The sequence below is a fragment of the Sorex araneus genome, chromosome 3, assembly GCF_027595985.1.
Source record: "Sorex araneus isolate mSorAra2 chromosome 3, mSorAra2.pri, whole genome shotgun sequence".
Taxonomy (NCBI): Eukaryota; Metazoa; Chordata; class Mammalia; order Eulipotyphla; family Soricidae; genus Sorex; species Sorex araneus.
Window position 1 is genome coordinate 182,326,702 of NC_073304.1, and position 25,583 is coordinate 182,352,284.

Below are 25,583 nucleotides of genomic sequence, written 5' to 3' on the forward strand. Positions count from 1 at the left end.
CAGATTTATCCCTAGACACTTAATGTTTCAATCTACTGAAAATAATATTAAGTATTTCATGAGATTGTTCATCTGTGGGTTTTTACTTAATATATAAAGCCAAATTATATATTTCATTATATATAAATATATATTTATAGCATATAAATATATATTTATAAAATGAAATATTATATATTTCATTTCATTCCATTTTTCATATTGATCTTGTATGCAATCTTGGTAAACACATTTATTAGCATAGATACTTTTTCTTTATATGTAGATTCCATACATTTTTCTACATGTAGTAATTTGTGGATTAGGACAGTTTCATCTTTTCCTGTCCAATCTAATACTGTTTGTTCTGACTCACTGCAGCTGCTAGGACAGTTTTTTTTTTCTTTTTTTTGGGGGGGGGTCACACAGGGGTTACTCCTGGCTCTGCACTCAAGAATTACCCTTGGCAGTGCTCAGGGGACCATATGGGATGCTGGGATTCGAACCCGGGTCGGCCGCGTGCAAGGCAAACGCCCTACCTGCTGTCGCTCCAGCCCCTGCTAGGACAGTTTTGAACAGAAGTGGTGAGTAACCATTTTGTCTTCCTCCTATTTTTCAGCAATAAAGTCAAGAAAGAAAGAAACAAGTATCAAATGATGTTGGTCCAAAACAAATACAAATAGGATGTAGTTGAGCCCAGCCCCTGCATAATCGTGTAAAGTCTAAGTGAATTAAAGACTCTTTTATGTGCAATATCAGCCGTAGATTTTTCGTGAATGTCTGGCATCAAGTTGAAGGATTCCCCCTTCTATTCTTTTTTTTTTCTTTTTGGGTCACACCCAGTGATGCGCAGGAGTTTACTCAGGAATTATTCCTGGCGGTGCTTGGGGGACCATATGGGATGCTGGGAATCAAACCTGGGTCGGCCGTATGCAAGGCAAACTCCCTACTCGCTGTGCTATAACCCCAGCCCCACCCCCCCCATTCTTGACTTGCTGGTATTAGTTATTTTTTAATCATAGCTTAGGTGAGCGGACCCCACGTGTGTTGACACTGGTGCTGCTGAGACGCAGAATCCCCACAGCCCACAGGTGGCACGGAAACCGTCCCAGCCCATCTGTGTTCTCCCCGTGTGCTGCTGTGTCTCCGTGTGCTGCTGGGTCATTGAATGTGCCTGGTTCCAATGCTGTCTGCCTGCTCTTTCCTCCCGGGGCAGCTGACTCTCTCCTTGTGCCTGGCGAGGCCCTGGCTCACAGGCTCGGCGCATGGAGGCACATCACCCTGTTTGACTCCAAGACCTGCAGCCAGCCATCCCCACTGTCCTGCAGAGCCCGTTCTGGACTGTCCCCTCCTGTGGAGCCTGAGTGGGCCGATGCCTGAGTCTGGGCAACAAGGTCCTCCTTTTCGCTGACAGAAGTTAAGAGAGTGTGGGGAGAGGGCACCCATCTCGGGGACCTGCTGAGGCTTTACAGCCCTGTGAGGGACTTTACGATGCACGCTGATTGTTTCATGTAGCCTCATAAAGCAGGCCGACCGTGGCGGAGGCGGTGACATCACCAGCCTCCCCGCAGAGGGCCTCCAAGGGCTCACGCAGGCAGGCCGGGTTTCCGGATGTCGGGATGCTCCATCGGTCGTAGGTGTGGAGGGAAGGGGAGCCCAGCGCCACCTTGCTGCGTGCCATTCTGGTAGGGAGGCATGACTCATGCCCCAGCAGAACCCTGGACGTCCAGGGCAGGCGTGCTGGGCTCGGGCAGGGAGCCAGGAAACTAGTTAACACATTTCTTGGATAGCTGGCAAAGTGCCGGCATGCAGCAACGCCCTCAGCGGACCAGCTCTGCTTACACAAGCCTTGTCCCCACCCCACGCCACCTGAGGAGGAGGGCCTCATCCATTCCTGATTTATAACTAGCTGGAGTGCGGGGGAGGGCCCGGCTCCTGGGCGCAGGCCGCCGGCGGGGTCACATCCACAAATGCCTCGGAAGCGCAAGGCTGCCTGCACCCTGCTCTTGGTATTCCTGGGTCTGGCTGGGCCGGGGGGCGCCGTGACCAGAACCTACCACCTGGGCATTGTGGAAGAGTACTGGGACTACGTGCCCCAAGGCAAGAATGTCATCACGGGGAAGAGTTTCGCAGAAGACAAGTGAGTGAACCTGGGGACCCCTCGGTGTCAGCTGAGACTTCCTTTCCGCTCTGGGTGATGGGAAAGGGGACCCCAGGGTGGTTCCATCGGGTACACTGTCGGCCTGGAGTATGGCAAGGGCTGGCGTGCCGGGGCAGAGTCATGGAGACCATTGGGCATGTGGACAGAGATAGACCTCTGAAGGGCAGTTCCCACACACATGGGGGCCTGGGGCGTGTGTGTTCTTGCCTGCAGAGGGAAGGTTCCACACACAGAGACACTCCTGCCAGAGTCGGGCTGGTGCAAGGTGGGGAGCGGGGAACTCGGCTTTTCTCTCAGAGCTGATATGTGGCAGCCGGAGAGTTGAGTTCTGATTTTATTTTGCAGTGTTTCAAAGGCGGGGATCTTAAAATAGATTGTGTGGTATATTTTGCGTCTCTTGGACTCACTTAGGAAAGGCATTCTCAGTGGTGAGGGGTCCATTGGAGCCTCCCCTTGCCCATCAGGTGCAGGATGTCAGGAGCTGAGGACCTCAACTCTGAGTGTGCAGAGAATTGGCCCCTTCCTTCCCACAGAGGCACTGAGCCTTGGGTGTCCCCAGAGTCCCCTTAGTCGCCAGCTCATGGCTTCGTACGTATGACCTCATTCCAGATGCCCTTAGAGCATCTTCCGTGGTGCTCTGAAGCCTCTGGGGAGCTGAGGTGACAGCTGCTCTTTGTCCACCCCCTCCTTTCTGGGCCATACCCAGTGATGCTTAGATGTCACTCCTGGCTCAATGCTCAGGTGTCACTCCCGGCCATGCATGGGCCACATATGAGATGCTGAGGCTTGAACCCCGATCAGCCACGTGCAAGGCGAGTGCCCTCCCTGCTGTCCAGTCTATCATGGCTTCCTCCCCACTGGGTCAGCCTTTGCTCCAGCATCAGCTCGGGGCCAGTGGGGAGCCTGGGCTCTCAGCACACAGGGGCACAGTCTCCGTCTGTCTGTCAGCCGGCTGCCAGGTGCTCTTTCTCATCTGTGCCGGGGAAACTCACGGCCAGGGGCTGTTTCCAAGAAAACACAGAGCTTTCTCCTGCCACTGGTGGCATCTTCATAGTGACAGTGGCCCCAGGCCCGAAAGGCAGGTTCCTGCCCTGGCTTGGAGCCCCCTGAGAGGAGGGCTGATCTCCCTTGGTCCCACAGGGGTGGGGTCCTGGAGCTCCCCCAACGGCCCCTCGGAGCTGGGTGTTAGCAGGAGCCTGGGAACCCCCAAGGCAGTGCTGGCTTTGGGTTTCACTCTCCCCCATCTCCCAGACAGGCTAGGAACTCTGACAGGCAGTGCCTGAGGTCCACAGAAGAAGTCCCCAACTTCCAGGGCCAGCAGTTTTCACCACAACCTGCTCTTTTAGCAAAGGTCATTCTCTCCCACCAGAGGAAAACCAGCTCTGAGGGTAAACAAGGATCCCGGTAAAAAACATTCTGGAAAGTGCCTGCCTTGTCCCTCACCCTAGGGAGATGGTAGTCAGTGACCCAGCCAGTTACATGGGATCACTTCAAAGCCAAGCACCCTTTGTGCTCTTAAGTGCGGGATGAATCTTCCATGGAGACAGAGTTACAGATCCAGGAGTTGTGGACAAGATCATGCCTGGGTTTCCATGACAGAAGATCTTGGACAGCAGCAGCGGCAAACGCTGACTCAGGGAGATGATGGGGATGGCCACAGTCTGTGAGGCAGCTGCCCAGCTGTCCTGAACACCACCAGGTTCGGGAGACTGCCTAGGCTGGGCACCAGGGATACCCCCAGCTCGAGTCTGTGTGAAAGGCATGGAAAGGGCAGGGGAGCATTGGCGTGCGGGGCACGTAGGGTGCAGTCCTGGCCACACACCGAAGCTGCCTGTCCAATCTCAGTCCTGCCGAGGTACAGAGACTGGGCCGGGCTGCACCGGGCAGAGCTGTGGCTGCTGCTGTGTCCCAGCGGCCCAGGGGAGGGCAAGTGCCGTGAGGGAGCGTGCCCCCACACCACTCAGCCCGGGGCACTGCCCCTGGCCTCCACTGTGCCCAGCCATCCTGCTGGCTCCAGCTCCTGTGCCACGATGCACTTGCTTCCTTGCTGAGGACCATGCTGAGAACGAAGACAGAAGCGGGGAATTCCGAATCCAGAGCGGGCGAGACTGTGCTCGCCATGAGGAGCCCAGCAGCCCCATCTCTGCAGCAGAGTCCAGCAGAGAAAACACACGGACGAGGCCTTTGTCACCTCCAGCGGGGAGCCGCAGGCCCCCACCTGCAGGACCGGCAGGTTTGCGGGCCCTTCCACTGCACCCACCTCCCTCGGCTAGTGACTCTGCTCTTCATGAAGTTCTTGGGCCCAGGAGGGCTGCTGGAGCACCTACCTCATTGCCTCTGTTCCAGGAACAGAGGGTAGGGAAGTGGCCTGGAGGCTCTTCTGGAAATGCTCTCGGTCCTCAGAGCTGTGAGGCCGGCTTAGAAACAGTTCTCATCTGGGTTTGGCTCGGGGCCTTTCTTTCACAGCTCCTGTTATTCTCCCTTCCCTGCCCCCTTCTGGGGAGTGTCTGAAGGCCGGTGAGCCAAAGCACCGCCACCCTTCCCCCCAACACACACACACACCAGCTCCTTCTCTGCCCCGGCCCTGTGAGGCAGCAGAGGGGACACAGGCCAGCTCCTGGTCAGGGCACTGGGAGACCAAACTGGCCCCCAGCCCGGTGAGCCCAATAATGGCCTGACAGTCCAGTGCTTGCTGGGCAGTTGTGGGGTTCTGGTCACTCTCTGGATGTCATGACATCTCCAGTGAAGAAGCAGGTTGTCCTGGGGGCCGCCCCTCTCAGCCCGGTCTGATTACGGACCCCCGGGGCACTCAGGGGCCCACAGCTAGGCAAGCGCCTCCCCTCAGAGCTGCAGTCAGCACAGGCATCACCAACTCAGGGTACTGGGAAGTCCCTGGCCAAAGGCTCTGCACCCCAAGAGGCATCTACAGAAGGAGCGAAGGATCTTTCCCCCCTCCCCGGGCTGGCACGGCAGGACGCGCCTACCTCCTCCGCCCTGTCCACCCAGCATCTCCAGGTGCGGGGCAGCGTCCCTCCTTGGGCTGCTGCGGCCCACACCCCAGGCGAGCTCACGGCAGCTGAGGGGCAGACGCGGGAGAAGGAAGAGCGACTCTAGGTGGGGCTGGTGCCAGTGCGAGCAGGAGTGCCCGGCTGGTTGGAAAACCATTAATTCGTCCTGCGGGCGTGGCCGCTCAGGTTGCATCAGGATCACTCACCCTCTCCACCCTCTCCCTGCCCACCGGTACAGCCCATCCACTCCTGTCCCCCCACCCCCGGCCACACACCATCCCTCGGCGCGTGTTCTGGCACCATGCCCCAGGACACTGAACCCCCGTGCCACCGCTGCTCCCCGGAGCAATGGTGAGAGCAACCGGGGCTGGGCTGCTGGTCTCACAGCACCCCTGCAGGGACCCGAGCCAGGCAGGACACCCCCCCCCCGCCCCAGTGGCTCAGCCCTATGCTGGGTGGACAAAAGAATGACATGCAGGGCCCCTCCCCAGTGCCCCCTCCTTCGTCCGCCCTGTCTCCTGTCCCTTCCTTGTATGGAAAGGGACAGCTGTGCTGGGCCAACAGGCTGCCTCCCTGGGCTCCTGGCCTCAGGCCCCATCTCCTCTGGGCACCTGGAGGCAGGAAATGGGTGTCCTGCCACAGCCATGGAATGACCTGTGCCCACCCACTTACAGCCCATTTGCCAAACTGCTCCCCCTTCCCAGCCATAAAATCACTTTATTCTCCCACTCCCCTTCCCCATGCACAGTGGGGCCCCCCAGTGCTAGGCAGAGCCTCTTCCTCATTCTCACACTTCAGCTGCTGATGCTCCGGCTGTCTCACCTGTAGTTCAGGCATTGAGAGGATTTCTTTTCTGATTTATTTATTTAATCACTGTGAAATACAGTTATAAAGCTTTCATGATTGAGTTTCAGTCATACAATGATTGAACACCCATCCCTCCACCAGTGCACATTTTCCACCACCAATGTCCCCAATATCCCACCCCCACTTCCCAATCCTCCCCCTGCCTCTATGACAGACAGTTTTCCCCATACTCTCTCTCTACTTTTGGGCATCATGGTTTGCAATACAGATACTGAGAGACTATCACGTTTGGTCCTTTATCTACTTTCAGCACACATCTCCCATCCCCTGCGATCCCTCCAACCACCATTGACTTAGTGGTCCCCTCTCTATCCCAGCTGCCTTCTCCCCAAGCTCATGAGACAGGCTTCCAACTACAGAGCAATGCTCCTGGCCCTTGTGTCTACTGTCCTTGGACGTCAGTCTCATGTTATTTTATATCCCACAAATGAGTGCAGTCACTCTGTCCTTCTCTTCCCAACTCATTTCACTCAGCATGAGACTCCATGTCTGTCCACTTAGAAGCAAATTTCATTGCTTCATCTTTCTAACAGCTGCATAGTATTCCATTGTGAGAGGCTTTCTGCTGACCTGTTCCAGAAAATGTCCAGGGAGCCCCTTAGGAGCAGCACCCAGCAGTGGGTAAAGGGTGCAGCTCCGGGGAAAGGGCTGTGGCCCCCTCAGAGAGGGATGCACCCAGGACCTCCTGTCTAGCTCAGCTTTAAGACCCTGTTTGCTGCCTCCATCCTTGCGCCTGCTGCTCTCCTACCAGACCGCCAACCCCAGCATCTCTTGGGACCCTCAGCCTGGGCCCAGGATCCCTGCCCAGCAGACTGATGCTCTGCTGAGTGCTCACGAGTGTGGAGCCTCTTCACTGCCGGTGGAGATGGCAGGGACCAGGGCACGTGGGGGACACTGGCCAGTCGTGCAGGCCACGGTCCTGCTTCCTCCTGGCCTCCCCGTGCCTGCGACTGTCCCCTCCCATCCCCTCTCACTCTCAGGCTCGCCACCTTGTTCCTGGAGCGAGGCCCAAACAGGATCGGCGGCCTGTACAAGAAGGCGGTGTACAGGCGCTACACGGACAACACCTACTCCACCGAGATCCCCAAGCCCGCCTGGCTCGGCTTCCTGGGCCCCATCCTGAGGGCCGAGGTGGGGGACGTGCTCGTCATCCACCTCAAGAACTTTGCCTCCCGGCCCTATTCTCTGCACCCGCACGGCGTCTTCTACAACAAGGACTCAGAAGGTAACTGCCATGGATGCTAGCTACTGTTGATGTCGGTGTCCGAGGGCTGCTGTGACCTCGGAGTCCAGTGGCTGCCGTGAATGCTGTGTAGACCTCGGGGTCCAGGGGCCACTGTGGACGCAGTGCTAGTCCTCAGGGTCTGGGCACCGCTGTGGACACAGTACTGGCCCTGGGAGCCTGGGCACTGCCGTGAACGCTGTGCTGGCTCTCAGAACCAGGGGGCTTCCATGGATGCTGTGTAGCCCTCAGAGCCAGCCCCCTGAAGCTCCTTCCCCTGCACCTGGGCCCGCTCCTCCCGGCCTCTTGCTCTCTCCCCTTCCTTCCGCCTGCTGAGTGGGGTCAGGCGCATTCAGGTGGCCTGGCCTTGGCACAAGGGCTGCACTCCTCCTGCTGGCTGAGACCTGGGCACCAGCCCCTGTGGGCATGCCCCAGGGTGCTGGGTTCCTTTGTGCTCCTTCATAGGCGAGAGGAGTGATGCCCTCCCCACCCCCCGCTGCCACAGCCACCACAGGGGCGAGGCCACGACTGCCAGTCCCCAGTGCCCTGGTGTCTTCCCAGGCTGGCTCTGTCTGTGCTCACAGAGACAGGGAAGTTTCCTGGACTGTCACCCGGGGGCTGTGGCTTAGAGGTGCATAGGCCTCTGGGTTCCTGTGGCCGATCTGGGTTCCATCCCCGGCATCCCATAGGGACCCCCAAGCACTGCCAGGAGTGATTCCTGAGTGCAGAGTTAGGAGGACCCCTGAGCACTGCTGGGTGTGGCCCCCAAACAAAAACAAAACAAAAGTCCTTGTGTTCTGAGATCTGCCTTGTCTGCTGCCAAAAACTGGCTTTATGGAGCTGACTCTCGCCTTGGCCTGCCAGCTGCTCTTGCTTCCACCTGGCGGGTCTGTGACTGCACCTGAGTCTGGCGCCAGCTGCGGAATCACCGAGTCTGTGCCAGATCCACAGCCTATGTATATCGACTTTCCTGCACTCAGGGGCATTTCTGATTGGTTTGATTTAACGGGTCATTTTGCTAATTAATTTCTAAATGCTTCTGTCTTTAGTTCCTCTTTGGTTCAAACATTTTTTAGTATGATGGTTACTATTTCTGTTGATTTCTGAACTATGCATTTTTTTTTGCTTTTTGGGTCACATCTGTTAATGCTCAGGGGTTATTCCTGGATCTGCACTCAGAAGTGACTCCTGGCAGTGCTCAGGGGACCATATGGATGCCGGGGATCGAATCTAGGTTGGCTGCATGCAAGGCATGCAAGTACCCGCTGTACTATCACTCTGGCCCCAAACTATGCATTTTTGAGTTGTTTTCTTATTGCTTGACCAGGGATTATAATAGACATTTCAGTCGGACACTTTTTTTTACCAATTTAGTTTTGGTCACAAATAGAGAAAATGTTTTCTTTTTAATCTCAGTGAGATACAGTTACAAATTTGTTCATGATTGGGTTTCAGTCACATACTATTACAACACCCATCCCTTCACCAGTGCACATTTCCCACTACCAATGTCCCCAGTTTCCCTCCCACCCCCACCCCCACTTAACCTCCGTGACAGACACTATCTCTCTCTCTGTTTCTCTCTCTTCCTCTCTGTCTCCCTCTCTCTTTTCTTCTCTCTCTGTTTCTTTCTGTTGCTCTTCCTCCCTCTCTTCCTCCCTCCCCCTCCCTCCATCCCTCCCTCCCTCCCTCCCTCCCTCCCTCCCTCTCTCACTCTCTCTCTCTCTCTCAGTCTCTCTCTTTCTCCCCCTCCTTTTGGGCCTTATGGTGTGCAATATAGGTACTGAAAGATTATCAGATGTATCCCTTTACCTACTTTCAACACTCAGTTCCTGCCCAAAGTAATAATTTCCAACTATTATTGTCATACTGGTCCCTTTTTAAAATAGAGAAGCTTTGCCCTGCTCTTTCCCTCTTTTATTGCTTTTTTTTTTTTTACTGTGGAAGTATTTGTTGCATGTCTCATAAAAGTCGAACAAAATGAGGTCATACTTCAGACTTTATTTTATGACTCTAAGGAATTTTTTGTAAGAGAAGGAAGGTGTGCTTGTACAGCCCTGACAGGGATGGGCCATTCCCAGCCATCACTGAGTGTCCTGGAGGCTGCCAAGACTCGCTCCACCTTTGCCCGTCTCAGTCTCTGCAGCGAGCTTCGTTTCCGAAGCTTTTCTGCTGGGGCTGGTGATCCTGGTTTGCACAGGGCTGTCCGTCTCCCTGAGGGAGTGGGTTCTAAAGCGAGCAATGCAGGGGGGCTCAGTGTTGCCGAAAGACTGGGCCAGGCCTGTACACGCCTGGTGGACGCGTTCCTGCTTCTTTGCTGAAGTGTCTGGACCATGGACAGGCCTGCATGGGGGCCTTCCTGTGGGACTTGGGACCTGGGCTCAGGAGGGGAGGCAGTGAGTGCCGTGGAGACGGGTCCTGATGGGGAGAGGGGCCACGTGTATGATTCTGAGCCGGAAACACTGTGTGGGCTTGGGAAGCGGGGAGGGAGGAGGCCGAGGTGGCCAAGCAAGGGAGCCCGTGCTGGAGAGCGGCAGGCTGGGAAAGCCTCTGTGAAAGATCAGCGCAGAGGCCCAGGCCTTGCCCTCCAGACTCTGGCTGGCCTGCAGACTGCCAGTGCTGGGGCAGGAGGCCTGTCCTGCTCCCTCCCACTGCACCGGCCAGGCTTCTCCCCTTCTGGAGTCTGTCAGGGGCTCAGCGCCATGGGGAGTGTGCCCTGCTCAGAGGAGGGTGCTTTGTGCCCCTGAGTGCCCTCTGTGGGCTGTGTCCCTGAGTGACCCTGAGTACCTGCAAGGGGCTGTGCCCCTGGATGTCCCTGAGTGCCCGCCATGGACTGTGCCCCTTAGTGCTCACTGTGAGTTATGTCCTTTAGTGTCACTGTGGGCTGTGCCCCCAAGTGCCTGCACTGGGTTCTGTGCCCCAGGGCGCCAAGCCTGGGCTCCGACTCTCCCTCCAGAGCACGTCATCCTGCTGTTCACTGTCGTCTGCTTTCTCGGAAGGAGCCTTGTACCCAGATGGGACATCCGGGCGGAACAAGAATGACGACATGGTTCCTCCTGGTGCCAACTACACGTACGTGTGGCCGGTGCGAGAGGAGTACGCGCCTGCCCCAGCTGACGCCAACTGCCTGACCTGGGTGTACCACTCCCACATCGACGCCCCCAAGGACATATGCTCTGGGCTCATCGGCCCCCTGCTGGTCTGCAAGGAAGGTGGGTGCCCGCCGCACCCCAGGTACTTCTGTGGAGTTTCACGGGACCAGAGGGGGTGGCCTCCTTTCCTCCCATGCCCACAGGTCCCGTGCCCACAATTGTTAGGGGCAGTTGCTTTTTCTGCTTGTTTGTCTGGGGGACGCAGCCTGCGGTGCTCAGGGCTGACTACTGCCCCTGCACTCAGGGCTGACTCCTGGCAGGCTTGGGGACAACACGGGTTTCAGGGATTGAACCAGGGTTGGCTGTGTGCGAGTAAAGGCCTGACCTGCTGTACCATCTCTCCAGCCCCTAGCAAGGGGGATGGTATATCTGTGGGAGTCAGTGGGGGAGTCTTGCAGGACCCCCCAGGTCAGGCTCTGCCCACCTCCCTGCCCCAGAGGCCCACAGAGTAGCAGGGCCCACCAGATGGCCTGGGACCCGCACCTTCCTTCCCTCCCCTTCCCTTCCTCCCCCAGAAAGTAAGAGCTGGGGTACAGGTTTGCATGTGCCAGATCTGGGTCTGCTCCCACACCACTGGGTGGGTCTGGGGTTCCCAGAACCCTCAGGCCCAAGCTCGGGGCCACCAGCCTGGTGGACAGAGTATTGCTGGACATGGCCCCAGGCCCTCGGAGCACCACCTGGGAGGGGCCCCCCTCTCAAAAGTAAAAGAAAATGAAGTTGCAGCATCTCCTCCCCATAGCATTCGTGCCACACTCAGACCCATGCAGGAACAGGACCAATGCCAGGACCATGCTGCCCCTCACGTGACCACAGTGCAGAGAGAGCCCTGCTGAACACCAGGCCCATCCCCTACCCCGGTCCCCATGCAGGGCCCTTTGGCCCGAAGGCTGTCCCTGCTGTCCACCAGGTCCCTGCACGCTCCGGCTCACCTCACCTGAGCTCAGGCCCCATGCTGACCCTTTTCCCTCTTGGATGTGCCTTCAGGTGTCCTGAACCAGTATTTGGGGACCAGGATGGACGTGGACCGGGAGTTTGTCATCATGTTTACTCTGGTGGATGAGAACCAGAGCTGGTATCTCGATGAGAACATCCAGCACTTCTGCACAGACCCTGCTTCCGTGAACAAGGAGGATGCCGTGTTCCAGAGGAGCAACAAGATGCATGGTGAGAGGCTGGAGCGATGGCACAGAGGGTAGGGCATTTGCCTTGCACGCGGCCGACCTGGGTTCAATTCCCAGCATCCCATACAGTCCCCCGAGCACTGCCAGGAGCGATTCCTGAGTGCATGAGCCAGGAGTAACCCCTGTGCATCGCTGGGTGTGACCCAAAAAGAAAAAAAAAGATGCATGGTGAGTGCCGAGTGTGTGCTGAGTGTGTGCTGAGTGTGTGCTGAGTGTGTGCTGGGTGCATGCTGAGTGCATGCCGAGTGTGTGATGAGTACATGCTGAGTGTGTGCAGAGTGCGTGCTGAATGTATGCTGAGTGTGTGCTGAGTGCGTGCTGAGTGTGTGCTGAGTGCCTGAGTGCATGCTGAGTGCGTGCTGAGTGTGTGTTTATGTGTGCTGAGTGTGTGCTGAGTGTGTGTGTTAGAGTGTGTATTGAGTGCCTGAGTGCCTGCTGAGTGTGTGCTGAGTGCCTGCAGAGTGCATTTGTGTGCATCGCTGCCCCACACCTGTTGCTGTTAGGAAGGCCAATGGGCACATCCCAAACCACCTGAGAATGGGAGACCCTAACCAGTCTGAGGGGGACCCCGTAGTCCGAGGTGGAGGTCAGTGTGAGCAGGTGAGTGTGAAGTGAGGGGTCAGTGCCCGAGTCAGGAAAGTGTCCAGGGTTGAGCCCAGAGCCTGGGGGTTGGGCGGGGGTCAGAGGCTCTCAGTATCTTCTCGCCACTGGCTGCAGGGCAGCTCACTGCCCCTCAGACACGCCTCTACAGCTGCTGCTGGTTTTGTGCCCAGGGGTCACCCCTGGCAATTCTCAGGGGACCATGTGTGGTCAGGGGATAAGACCAGAATCAGTCACTTGCAAGACAAGTGGGCACCCCTGTAGGCACCCCTTAGAGGAGGAGGGTATCATGAGGAATCCCTTTCCCAGCCTGATGAGACTTGTGGCTATCACATAGGGGCTGTAGGGCCTATGGGAGCAGGACAGGAGCCGGAGTCAGCCACGCTCGGGGGAGTGGAAGGAGTGAGGGGGTCTGGACTCGGCTCTGTAAGCCGCTTCTTCCATCTCATCTTGGCATTCTGGGCACCTTGGCTGGCAGGACCCAAGGGCCCGGGGTCTATCTGGGAGGGCCACCCTGCTCACCTCGCCTGTCCCTGAGCACAGGGGCCTGCAGGGAGGGGGCAGAAGGGCCTCCCCCATATCCTGCCTTCCTCTTTGATATTGGGCAGATGCATGAGACAGGACACTGGGCACGGTGACATTCTCCCAGGGCTGCAGATGTTGGCTGCTATACAAGTGCCAGGCCACATAGGACAAGTGTTTTCTGCCATGAAAAGGGAAGACCACGGTGATAGTCTGAATAAATACGCCCTGAAAGAGGGTGATGTTCAGACATTCCAGTCAGCAGTGCTTACTGAGCACGTGCGGTCACACGCCATGCGATTCGCTCTCAGCCGGGAGCCTGGAGGGGGGCAGCAGGCAGGATGGGGCAAGCACAAGGGGCCACGGCCCCAAAGAAGTGGAGAAACTGACAGGGGATTAGAGAGTGTGAGGTCTTGGTCTTTTCATATCGGCACCATCAGACTGAAGTAGCCGGTCCTTCCACGGGTCTGGTAGTGTCGGGCCATGAGCGGCACTGGCTGTGCAGTTTCTGACAGCCCCCATGGCTCTCCCAGGCCACGAGGGCGCTCCACCCTGCAGGGGGCCCTGCCATGGTGTTCCGGTATCTTCCAGCCCTCAATGGATTCCTCTTTGGGAACTTCCCTGAGCCCGAGATGTGCGTGGGCGAGTCAGTGTCCTGGCACCTGTTTGGCATGGGCAATGAGATCGATATCCACTCCATCTACTTCTACGGCAACACCTTCATCAGCCGAGGCCATCGGACCGATGTCGTCAACCTCTTCCCGGCCACCTTCCTAACGGCAGAGATGCTGGTCGAGAACCCTGGCAAGTGGATGGTCACCTGCCAAGTCAGCGACCACTTGCAAGGTACAGGGACCTGAGGCACTAGCCACCTGCCTCCGAGCCCGGGGGGCCATGCACAGAGTAGTGCTATGGACAAGGCATGGTGCTGGCTGGTCTGGCCTTCACCGCGGGTATCATTGATCCCCTCTCCTCGAGCAAGGCTAGTGGGGGCTGAAAGGGAGAAGCCTCCGAGTATCCAGTGGTCAGACCCAGAAACACAGGGGAGGCTCTGGGGGCAGGACTCGGGAAGCCTCCACCAGTGATCACGTAGTCGGACACAGCGAGTGGCAGGAACACTTCCCTGGAATACTAGGTGTCTCACAGCCTGGGCCTGGACCCACTGTGGGAATTAAACAGGTGTCTGGAGGAAGCTTTAATAAAGAAACGCCCTGAAAGAGGGTGATGTTCAGACATTCCAGTGCTGAACAGGAACTTACAGATAACCTAGGCCTGCCCAACACCCACTGCTGAGCTGCTGAGCTTCCATTGGTGTTGGACGGGCAGCCTTACGCCAAGAGGTGCTCAGTGACCGCATTTGGTAACGTCAGCGTTCAGGAACAGGCAATATTTAGTGACCATGTTGAGTGACTTAACACCTGCTGAGTGACTGTGCTGCTTCCGGGCCTTCAAAGATGAGGTCTTTACAGACAGCTGGACCCTGGGCGGGTGGCTGAGGAGTGATGAGAGAGATACTGAGGAAGGGATTTGGACTCTGGGGAGAAAGACAATGTATCGGGAGGAAGTAGTAAGTCCTCGTAGGTCCTCTGGGTGACAGGACAGCAATCAGTAGACTAGACAGGGTGTCTGTACAGAAAAGAGGCTGGGCAGAGACCTGGGCCCTGGACACTGAGAATCTGGGATCAGTGGGTGAAAGCAGAGCCCCAGGGGATGTGATCTGTGCTGACACTTGTAATATGGCTTTGCTCACTCACAGAGCAGTCCCAGGGAGCACTGGTAGCCCTCTGCATAGCCAGTCGTCAGTGGTCAGCTGGGCTGCCCTGGTTCAGCACAGCGCCCCTCAGCCAATGTGGGCACTCAGTTCCCATGGATCAGAAACAGTTCTGGGAAGACAAAGATGAACAGGACAAGAACCCATGTCCTCCTCCTGGTGGGGGGTGGAGACATATTCAAGATGCACTCTTGTGACCAGACCTACAGTGTGTGGGAACTTTCTAAAGCTCCTGGAACATCCGTGTGCGCTGGGGGAGGGAGGGGCTCACCCTGGACGGCGGTCTCTCTGCAGCGGGGATGCTGGGCCAGTACATGGTTGGCAACTGCAAGAGTGCTGAGGCCCCTGCCAAGATGCAAGGCAAGCAGAGACGCTACTTCATAGCGGCCGAGAAAGTCCTCTGGGACTACGCCCCACAAGGCTACAACAAGTTCAGCGGCCTCCCCCTCAATGCCTCCGGCAGGTGAGCCCTGAAGCAGAGTCAGGCTGTGCCCAGCTCCAGGTATGTGTCCCAGGCCCCTTGCACGTCCTGCGCCCCTCAGCGGGGCGGCAGATGCAGGCAGCAAGCCCAGAGGAGGGGGAGGAGGGGGAGGAGGAAAGTCCGGCAAGCCCCGTGCAGGGCTGGCACCAGGGTCTGCGAGCACGCAGGACTCTCCATGCATAGGCCAGGCAGGGACTGGGCAGCAGCAACACTGGCGTCTGGAATGTCCCTTTCCCAAAGTCACAATCATACGGATGTGTGCAGCAGAGGGCAGAGCGGGAAAGGATGCCTCCCGGCTGGCCTGCTCCCGTCCACTGCGACCTGTGCGTCCCTCAGGGCATGACGAGGCCCTGGGCTGTCCTCCCCACAGTGACTCCGCGCTCTACTTCACCCAAGGGGACAGCCGGATTGGAGGCCGGTACTGGAAGGCGCAGTACGTGGCCTACGAGGACGCGGCCTTCACGCGGCGCAGGATGACCTCCGAGGCAGAAGCCCACCTCGGGATTTTGGGTACGGGGATGCCCCTGCCTGGTCTCCAGGGGTGGGCGCTGACCCGAGGGAGGTGCCAGAGCATGGCAGGGCACCTTCCGGGCCCACCGCATGGCCTCTACTCTGCCTTCCCAGGCCCTGTGATCAAGGCTGAGGTGGGTGACACGCTGCTGGTGACCTTCGCCAACAAGGCGGACAGGGTCTACAGCCTGCTACCCCACGGCGTGCTCTACGACAAGGCTTCCGACGCAGCCCCCAACGCAGACGGTGAGAACAGCCCTAACTACAGTGGCCTGGAAACGGGCCCTTCCTTCTTCCCTGTCCTGAGTGCCCTGGGGTTGGGCCCTTACCTGTCCGGGTTCCCTGGGGTCAGGCCCTTCCCTGTCCAGGATCCCTGGGGTCGGGCCCTTCCCCTGTCCAGGTGCCATGGGGCTGGGACCTCCCAGCCCAGTGCCCCTTCCTGTCAGAGCAGGGCTGACCATCCTTATAGGCTGCTTGGGGCCCGAGTGCTCAGGCAGGCATTGGCCACCCCTGGTTCCGCCCCCCTCAGGAAAGTACCCCTGAGCCATCGGCAGCTCTTCTCCGTGGCAAGCTGCCCAAGGTCTCGGGGTGAGCCTGACTCCCAGCTTCGCACCCACTCGCCTGGAATTTCCCCTTTCCCTGTGTGTGCTGCCCGGCCCACCCAGGCCCGTCTCGGGCCTTTGACCCACAGTGACCGCCTCCCCCACCTCCTCAGGGTTTCTGAAACCGGGGGCACATGTGAGACCAGGGGAGACCTTCACGTACAGATGGACAGTGCCCAAGAGCGTGGGCCCCACGGATGAAGACCCGTCCTGCATCACCTACCTCTACTTCTCGGCCGTGGAGCCCATCCAGGACACCAGCGCTGGCCTGGTGGGGCCTTTGCTAGTCTGCAAGCAGGGTTCGCTCAACCCTGACGGCTCACAGGTGGGCCGCCACGCTCCTCCGGGTGCTGAGCCCGTGGAGAGAGGAGGCCGCTGCAAAACGCCGCTTTTCCTTTTTCTCTCTACCCAGTGTGGGGCTGGGGGCGACGGCTGTTAGAGCTCCATGTGCCTCTAAAGGCTCAGCGCAGATGGGAGGGGGACAGCAGGGCCTCAGGGCTGGAGTGGCCAGTGTGGGCAGATGACAGCAGCGTGGTGGGGGTAGTGGCTGTCCCTGGTTCCCAGCCAGCTGCCTCTCCTGCTCCAGGCGGCCTCGGCTGTGGCAGACACTTCACCTACTGCATGTTCAAGAGAATAGTTCGCCCTGAAAACAACTTCCTCTCTTGCCTAACGGATTTCTCTCTGAGCAAACCCGCAGGGATGGACATGGCCACCCTGTCTGTGGCTATTTATTCTTTTCATGGAGTCTGTGTACGGGGCTGACCATGGACGGTCCTTGGCTCAGACGAAGACTCCTTGTGCGTTTCTTTCTTTTTCTTTTTTTCCCCCCAATGGCCACAAGTAACACTTACTTTGTTTTACAGGGTTTTTTGGTTTGTTTGTTTTTTTAAGATTTTACTATTCAATCACTGTGAGATAGACCCTTACAAAGCTGTTCATGATTGGGTTTCAGTCATACTGTGTTCAAACACCCATCCCTCCACCAGTGTATGTTTCCCAGCACCAGTGTCCTCAGGTTCCCTCCCATCATCCCCTAGCCCAGCCTGCCTCTATGGCAGACACCTCTCTTCTCTCTCTCTCTCCTTCTTTCTCTCCCTCTCCCTCTCTCTCTCTCCCTCTCTCTCCCTCTCTCTGTCTTCCTCTCTCTATCTCCCTCATTCTCTCCCCCTCTTTCCCTCTCTCTCCCTCTCTCCCTCTTTCTCTCTCCCTCTCTCCCTCCCTCCCTCTCTCTCTCTCTATCCCTCTCTCCCTCCCTCCCTCCCTCCCTCTCTCTCTCTCTCTCTCTCTCTCTCTCTCTCTCGTACTTCTAGCAATCCTCAGAGTGTTCTGTGATGGATGCAGTGGAGGGTGGGGGATAGGACGGCAGGCAAAGCTTCTGTCCCTGCTGAGGCACTGGTCTGTGAGGGAGCTGATGAGCTGCGAGCACTGACGGGAAGTGGGTGCTCTGAGCACTGTCTCCTGCTCCTGCCCACTCTGCATGTCTCTGAAACTCAGGTCTCGGGCTTTCCAGCGGGTCTCCATCTGCTCTGCTGGATGCGACCTCCTTGTCGTGCTGGCAGGGTGAGAGCGGCTGGGTTTCAGGTGTGCGCTCACGGCCAGCCTGTGCTCAGGGGCTGACTGATATCCAGCCCCATGCAAGTCCAACACATGCTGACCTGCAGGACAACCATCCCCGGCCCCTCCCAGCACTGTTTCTCTCCTCTTGACAGAAAGGGATAGACAAGGAGTTCTACCTCCTCTTCACCGTCTTCGACGAGAATCTGAGCAGGTATCTTGACGAGAACATCCAGAAGTTCACGTGGCGTCCCTTCAGCGTTGACAAGGAGAACAAGGAGTTTGTCAAGTCCAACCGGATGCACGGTAGGGAGCAGGGCTGGGGCATGGGGGCCCGGCCTCTCACAGCGGGTCCTGGTTCATTTTCCAGATGTGCCCATGACGGTGCCATCTCCCTCTTGCCGGCATGTGAAACTCAACACATCTTAGGCGAGCAGAGAATGTGGGTGAGCAACAGTCACCACAGATCACAGATGTAGAGAACTCCTGGCGCAATAGCCTCCCTGAGGCCCGAGTGACCCTCAGAGGCCCCTGGCCCATGTGATCATGGAGACTGGTGGTCTCAGAGCCTCTCAGAGCAGGCTAAGGGAGGGGCTGTCCTTCCCCCCAAAATCTTCACTGCAGAGCAGTCCAGATCTTGGCGGCTGTGATAGCAGGCCCGCTGCAGTCTGGTGACCGGCAGAGTCAGTAGCAGAGCAAACCCCCGTCAACACACAGTGCTCAATCTCTCCTCTCCAGTGCAGCCCCCAAGTGCAGACTCGGGGACACAATGACTAGACCCGTGAACGGGAAAGTGTGGCATGGGTGGGCCTGTGCAGACCGGCCGTGAGACGTGTGGATGGGCAGGGAGGAGTCGCCGCCTCCCGGGGCCATGCTGGGAGACAGCCTTCCTGGTTTGCGGGCAGGAAAGGCCTCCCCGTGTCGGACATGCAGACCTGCTGCTCCACAGGCGAGCGCAAGGGACACAGTGTCCGAAGCCACTGTCCGGCTTAGCCCTGGTTTGCCGCAGGGACAGCCAACACATATGCCAGGCGGGTCTGCCTGGTGGCACCTGACAGAGGCTGAGTTCAGCAGCTGGGGGAGGAGCAGACAGCCAGGGGTCCTTCCAGCGTCCAGTGCGAGTCCCGGGCAGCACAAGGCTCTCTGGGGCCCCAGGAGTCCCTGCGACCTCCTCCCCCCATCTGTGCCCAGGAGGAGGCTGTGCTGGGCCAGGCACTGTCGGGACACATCTGTACAGTGGACACTCCTCAGAGACCGTCCTCATGTGCCTTCTGCACTGGTCCAGGCCCATGAGTCACGTTGGGCATGCCTGGCTCTGCAGGTCACTCTCAGCCATCCCACCAGTGTCCAGCAGCCATCCTTCCCCACGCTGAACCTTGGGGGCAGACCCTGTTTCTCTCTGCCCTGCGGCTTCAGAGCCCATGTGCAGGTTCCTAATCGCCCACCCCCACCCCGAAACCAACTGTCAGGGTCTGAGGGTCCCATAAAAGACATGGATGACCTGGATCCACACCAGTGCTGAGGGGTTTCAGACCCCAGGGCTCATTGTAGGTCCCTCCTTAGGCGGCCTCGGGAAACAGACTTTTCCTTAGAGCAGGCTCTCGCTCACACAAGCTCATACCCCTGGCTCAGGATGGCAGCTCTGAGCCCCTGAGGGAGCCTGAACCCCAGCAAACAGCAGCAGCAGCACCCACACACCCTCCTCCCCGGCAGACACGCCGCACCCCACCTCAGCCAAGACCCTGCTGGCCAGGCTAGGAGCCAGGAGCTGAGAGCAGCGCACAGAATCCGCTGTGACCTCATCTGGCATAGCCAGTGCCAGGACACATGCCTCGGCCAGGGGCCTCTCCAGGCGGTCACTCTCGGTGGGGACTTCCATGAGGAGCTGCTTCCTCAGGGACAGTGAGAAGGACTGCCCAGAATTGGGGTGCAGCGCGGCATGGAGGGCGTGCCAAGCTCGGATCGGGCCCTGCGTGGGGGCTGGCAGGGCCATCTCACGGGTTTAGTTTCCTTCTGCTTCCCTGTGAATTTCGCCTCCATTGGATGGGCACGACCAGCGACCTGGCCCCAGAGCTCAGGGTCTGTAGTGAGGCCCTGCCGTGACCGCGGGTCCCCACACCCCTGGGCTCTGACCGTTCTCCGTTCTTTCTGGATCACCATTCAGCTATCAATGGCTACATGTATGGCAACCAGCCCGGCCTGCAGATGTGCAGAGGGGACCGTGTGGCCTGGCACCTGGTCGGAATGGGCACCGACACAGACATGCACGGGGTCTACTTCCAAGGGAACACGGTCCACCTGCGGGGGACCCACCGCGACAGCCTCACCCTGTTTCCCCACGTCGCCACCACGGCCTTCATGCAGCCCGACCACGCAGGTGAGCAGGGACCACGTTCCGTGTCAACTCCCGTGACACTCTGGGCAGGGTCAGCAAGGCTCAGACGGGGGGGTGGGGGAAAAGAGGGGCTCAGAGTCCTTGGCACAGAGTGCTCTGGCCCACCCACAGCACACACACTGAGAAGGGATGTGGGGATCCCCTCAGGGGAACCATCCAGGGCCTTCTGGCTCCACACGTTCTCTGGCCTTCCTTTTCCGGGAGCTGGTGGGCAAGGGTGGAGGTGATTTCTCACCCCTGCCCGTAGAGGCCTGTGCACACTAGTCTGACAGGAACGGCCTCAGGGTGAGGAGTCACGCGTGGCCTTTTGCTGCCCCCGGAGACCCCACGGCCTCATGGTCAGGGTCCCCGGATTCTGCTCTACCTGTCTCCTCCTGCTGGGGCTGGTGTGACTGGGTGCTGGGTCTACAGGGTCCCAGATGTTCTAGAATATTCTCTCCAAATTCAGAATGGTGGGGTCCAGGGGATGCAGGACCAGGCCACGGGCTCCAGGCCATGAGCACCACGCAAACCCCAGGCCCATTTCCTGGGCTCTGGGCCTCTACGGACTTTCCAGCTCACTTGGCCCCTTCCCTGCCCCTCTGACTGCGCCCACACCGGAGCCAGACCCTGGCAGTTGGCTGAGCGCCAACGTCCTTTCTACACAGCTGGGCTCCCCTCAGCCCAGCCTGCGGCTCTCCTGGCTCCCGTGCTGCTGGCCAGCCCTGCTTCATGTTCTCGGGGCGCCCGGCCAGTCTTACAGAGCGCGAGGTCTCTGCCATGAGGGCTGGAGCTGACGTGGCTGACCCTCTTCTCTGCCAGCTCGCAAGCATCAAGGACCTTCCCAGATCCCCAGTCAGACCTTGGTGGGCTTGTTTCCTGTCCATGTCCTGCAGCCTGGGTGCCAGCCTGCAGCGTCATAAGGCCCAGAGGGTCACAATGCCCCTACTGTCAAACTCACTGCAGTTTAAGGAAGCTTTCAGGGAAACACGGGACTTAGCCATGTGACCTGACTTGCACGTTGCTGGGATCCCATGCGGGAGACTGGTTCTTACCCTGGCAGGGCCTGAGCTGGCCCCTGGGGTGGGGCCATCAGAGGAGGCAGGACTGTCTGTGCAAGGGGCCAGCTGCCCATCACAGTGACCTTCCTTGGGCCAGCCCCTGTGTTCAGGGCTCTGTGTCTCTGAGGCCTGATTTAAGACCCTGTATAAACCAATCTGTTCGAATCCACCCCCGGGAAGCTCACTCTGAAATCAAAGCTGCGGTTCCTGGGCCAGAGCCTGGACACATCCTCCCCGCAGGTCTCTTCCGGGTCTTCTGCTCCACCTTGCACCACTTCGCCAGAGGCATGAACCAGATCTACGAGGTGGGCAGCTGCGGCCACAAGGAGCCCTCTGAGCAGCCTTATGGGATGATCAGAACCTTTTACATCGCCGCCGAGGAGGTAGAATGGGATTATGCCCCTAACAAAAACTGGGAGTTCGAAAAGCAGCACTTGGACGCAGGAGGGGAAAGGTACCACGGGCCCAGCCGCCACGGCTCTGGGGGGACTCTCTCACAGCGCCCCGCTCGGCCCCCCGCAAGGCAGCAGAGACAGGGCATGGGGGAGGGGCGTGGGGGCCTCCCAGAGGGCTGGTCCTCGTGTCACTGCAGCGGGGAGGGGCAGAGGCCACTCTGTGTGGACAGCACAGGGCTGAGCCAGGCTGCTGCAGACCGAGGAGCTCAGTGCGGGCGGGTAGGGCTAGTGCAGGGGGGAGAGCAGACCCTGCCCTTCCCTGGCCTCGAAGCCGACCAGGCCCCAGAGAGCAGTGCAGGGCACCATCTAGGCCCTCCCGATCTGCTGCTGTGCCCTCTGCTGGCTGGCCAGGCCAAGTGCCACCTTGTGGACCAACGAAGAGCCCAGACTGCATTTGGGAGGAGTGTCAGGTTATTCAGCTCTGCTTGTTGAACCAGACGCTTTCCCTCAGCCTCTGTGGCCAGTCAGGCTGCTGGATGGAAGCAGGACCCACATCCCCTGCCTCCCCATGGTGGTCTGCCCCTGCTTATCTCAACCAGCCTGCCTAGCCAGGCCCCAGGGGAAGCATGTTAAATGGTGGTACAAGGCGGGAGACGGTCACCAAGGAGTCTGAGAAGCTGGGCTCTCAGACGCTGCTCTCACCGGAGAGCGCCTTGGGGCCTCATCCAGACCCGCAGTGCACTTGTCCACATACCTAGCCTGGCACAGAGACATGCCCCTCTGGAAGCACTCGGGAGAGCTGTGTGCAGGCAGCAACCCGGCCCATGGGCACCACAGTCCCCCGGGAGCCTCTCTAGGACAGGGTCAAGCCCGCATGTGCACACAGGCTAACTTTGAGCCCCTCTGCCCAGGCCAGGCCCACCTGCTTGTCAGATCAGCTGGTGGTGCAGAGCTGGGCCCTGGCAGTCCCAGGAGGCCCCAGAGAGGACCATGGGCCAGAGCAGGGACCTGGGGCACGGAAGGGATGTCATGTCATGGCCTGGCAGACTGAAGGCTGGCGAGGGCAGCTCTGCTGAGAGCCCATAGTCTTGGGCAGAGGGTGCCACAGTGTGGGCAAAGGCCAGTGCAGGGGCCATTAGGACAAGCAGGGGTGCGAAAGAGGCATGCTTGGGCATCGTTTTGAGGGTGAGCGCCTGGCTGCAGGGACCAGAGCGTGTCTGCATGGGGGAGTCTCCTGGGTATGGCACAGGCCGCCCCTTCCTGCTGCTGTAGGTCCTGCACGGTCACCACCCCTTCCTAGGAGCTGTCCAGGGCCTGCTCTGGAAACTTGCCCGGCTCTCCTGTCGCTGGACCCTCTTGGCATTCCCGCCTCCTGGTAACGCCACTCTCTGCCGCCTCTGCCCTGCAGACATGGGGACATCTTCATGAACCACACGGACCACTGGATCGGCTCGCAGTATAAGAAAGTGGTGTACCGGGAATATACCGATGGCGAGTTCGTGGAGATCAAGGCTCGGCCTCCACGCGAGCAGCACCTGGAACTCCTGGGTACAGCACAGACCACGGGCCACGGCCTCACATGGGCACACATGCATTCACATGTGCATGAGCATACACCCTCACACATGTACACATGCACACAGAGGGACACACGTGTTCACATGAACTCACATGCACACATGTACACATTCTCATGCACACATACATGTGCATGCACACATACACCCTGGCTCACATGTACACACAGGCATGCATCCTTTCACGGATACACATACTCGTGCATGCATACATGTACACACACACATATGCCCTGGCTCACATGTACACACATGTACATGCATGTACACACTCATGCACACATGTGTGCACACCTACATACACCTTGGCTCACATGTACACACGCATGCCCGCATGCATGTGTACACATACTCATGTACACATACATGTGCACACGCAATACACGCTCACTCACATGTACCCATAGATACACACATATGCTCACATGCACCCTCACCCACGCATAGCTGCACATACAGACACGGGGGCCCAGGGGTCATGTCTGCTCACTCCCCTCAGAGGCCCTGTCCCAGCGGCCGGGTGGGAGGGCTGGCTGCCTCAGGAAGTCATCTTGGAGGCCTGTGAGTCCCTGAAAAACTTCCCGGGCACTGTCCCCCGGCCACAGCAGCACTGCCCAGAGCACCCTGAGGGAAGCAGGCCCCAGGGACCCGCCCCATGGCCTCCTGGAAATCCTCTGCTCACTGCTCCCTGGCCTGGTGACCGAACTGGCTCTTCCTGGCCACCTGCCCCACTGTGTCCTGCTGAGGCCACTGAGCCTGGAGAGGGACAGGCTGAGGCAGAGAGCAGGCAAGCGGGCAGCGGGCCAGGTGTTGCGGCTCCAGGCCAGAGCCAGCCCTGCAGCAGCTCCAGCTCCCACCCTCCTGCCCGTGAGTGCCAGCACAGAGCTCTCGTGCCACCGCCCATGAGTCAGCCCGGGCAGCACCCTTGTTGGAGTGAATCACTGAGCTCCCGGGAACACAGCTGGTGTCCCGTCAGGAACGCTGACATCACCTCAAGGCAGCGGGGAACGGAGTGAGCACGGAGGGGTCAGAGGGCAGCAGGCACACCCAGGTCACAAAGGTCACCCGGGCCGAGCAGAGCTCCAGAGTCACCCTTCGGAGCTCCCCACCTCCCCTCCCTTTACCTATCCCTGTCCATGGCCCCACACTCAGGCCTGGCCTGACCCGCACAGTTTCCCTGGACAGGCAGTCGGAGGAGGAGTCCATGGGGCCAGGGGCAAGTCTGGGCTGGCATGGACACCACTGTCCCTGCTCAGGTTGGCCCTGTGCCAGGGAACCCTCAGGCAGCAGCTCCTGGGCCCGGGCAGCCAGAGATGGGCTGGAGCCTGATGCCTTCTCCTGCCCCTTGCACACACACCAGCTCACGCATCCTTGTCACGCATGGGTCATGAGCAATCCCAGACTTGCCCGAGAAAACACATGGCTGTGCAAGTGCCTATGCACACAGTCTGGTGCTGACAGAAGGGCACATGTCAGCCTTCCTGACAGGCTCGTGCGTGAGCCTTACTCAGGACACATTTGTATGCACAGGCTGTGGGGTCCGTCCAGCTGGGGAGAGCCATGGGCTCAGACAGGTGAGGGCTAGAGGCCCCTGGCAGGAGGTAGACCCTGCAGCTTCCCGTGGCCCGCGTCACTCACCAGGGTCCTCCCTGCGCGCTTCGTGGCTGCTGGCCACACTATGAGGTCTGACCTGCCAAGAGGAGCCAAGATGATCCCTCACTGCTTTGCCTCTAGGCCCCATGATCCACGCGGAAGTGGGCGATTCCATCCTGGTCATATTTAAGAACAAAGCCCAGCGACCCTACTCCATCTGGGCCCAGGGCGTGGAGGCCATGGACAGCGGGAGGCAGCTCCAAGTGCCGGCCACCAACCCAGGTAGGGTCCACCCCACCCCTGTCCTGGGGACCTGGTCCTGGACTCCGAGACTCTGGGAGCCCAGCAGGTAGCAGGGCAGCCACACAGCCAAAGCAGCCAGATGGCCCCCTGCCACCCCCCAACCTCCCCGGATGGTCCCCTGCCAACCCCCAGCCTCCTGGGAGCCCAAACAGGGTGGGGGCAGCATCTCCCTGGGCGTTGTCTGGGCCACCAGCAGCCTGTGCTTGTGACTTTGCGGAGACAGTCCCCACTCGGAAATGCTCTGCTGGGGGCTTGGGCCAAGGCAGGCTGTGGAGGGGAAGGGGGTGCTGATGGGGAAGGCGTGATTGTTGTCATGGGGAGTCTCTTTGCTCCCTCCCCTGCAGCATGGGGGCATCTCGCGTGGGAGCAGAGGGGAGGATTTCAGGTGGGTCCTGGGCGCTGGTAGCTGACGCTCACGTTGGTGTTTCTTGAGGCCAGTCAACCAGGGAGAGGTGACACCAACACATCCTCCTCTTCTCCCATTTCAGGAGAGATAAGAACATACAGGTGGAATGTGCCCAAGCGCTCCGGCCCTGGGCCCTCTGACCCTAACTGCATCCCATGGGTTTACTACTCCACTGTGGACTTTGTGAAGGTGAGGTGGGGAGCAATACATGGTGTGCAGGTGAGAAGAAGGCCCGGAGTCTGGGCTGAGTCATGCCAGAGGTGA

The 25,583-nt window shown here is 58.8% G+C and overlaps 1 protein-coding gene across 1 annotated transcript in view; it reads left to right on the forward strand.

The window, feature by feature from the left end:
• The first annotated feature begins 1,949 nt into the window (after nucleotides 1-1,949).
• Nucleotides 1,950-25,583, forward strand: part of HEPHL1 (hephaestin like 1) — a 30,326-nt gene continuing 6,692 nt past the window's right edge. The window contains exons 1-15 of the mRNA XM_004605168.2: nucleotides 1,950-2,119; nucleotides 6,996-7,240; nucleotides 10,237-10,449; nucleotides 11,374-11,553; nucleotides 13,284-13,538; nucleotides 14,758-14,926; nucleotides 15,315-15,454; nucleotides 15,569-15,700; nucleotides 16,170-16,381; nucleotides 17,766-17,916; nucleotides 19,775-19,987; nucleotides 21,286-21,499; nucleotides 22,849-22,988; nucleotides 24,752-24,892; nucleotides 25,402-25,508. Of these exons, the coding sequence (XP_004605225.2) occupies nucleotides 1,950-2,119; nucleotides 6,996-7,240; nucleotides 10,237-10,449; nucleotides 11,374-11,553; nucleotides 13,284-13,538; nucleotides 14,758-14,926; nucleotides 15,315-15,454; nucleotides 15,569-15,700; nucleotides 16,170-16,381; nucleotides 17,766-17,916; nucleotides 19,775-19,987; nucleotides 21,286-21,499; nucleotides 22,849-22,988; nucleotides 24,752-24,892; nucleotides 25,402-25,508 (2,682 nt within the window). The remainder of the gene's footprint in view (nucleotides 2,120-6,995; nucleotides 7,241-10,236; nucleotides 10,450-11,373; nucleotides 11,554-13,283; nucleotides 13,539-14,757; nucleotides 14,927-15,314; nucleotides 15,455-15,568; nucleotides 15,701-16,169; nucleotides 16,382-17,765; nucleotides 17,917-19,774; nucleotides 19,988-21,285; nucleotides 21,500-22,848; nucleotides 22,989-24,751; nucleotides 24,893-25,401; nucleotides 25,509-25,583) is intronic.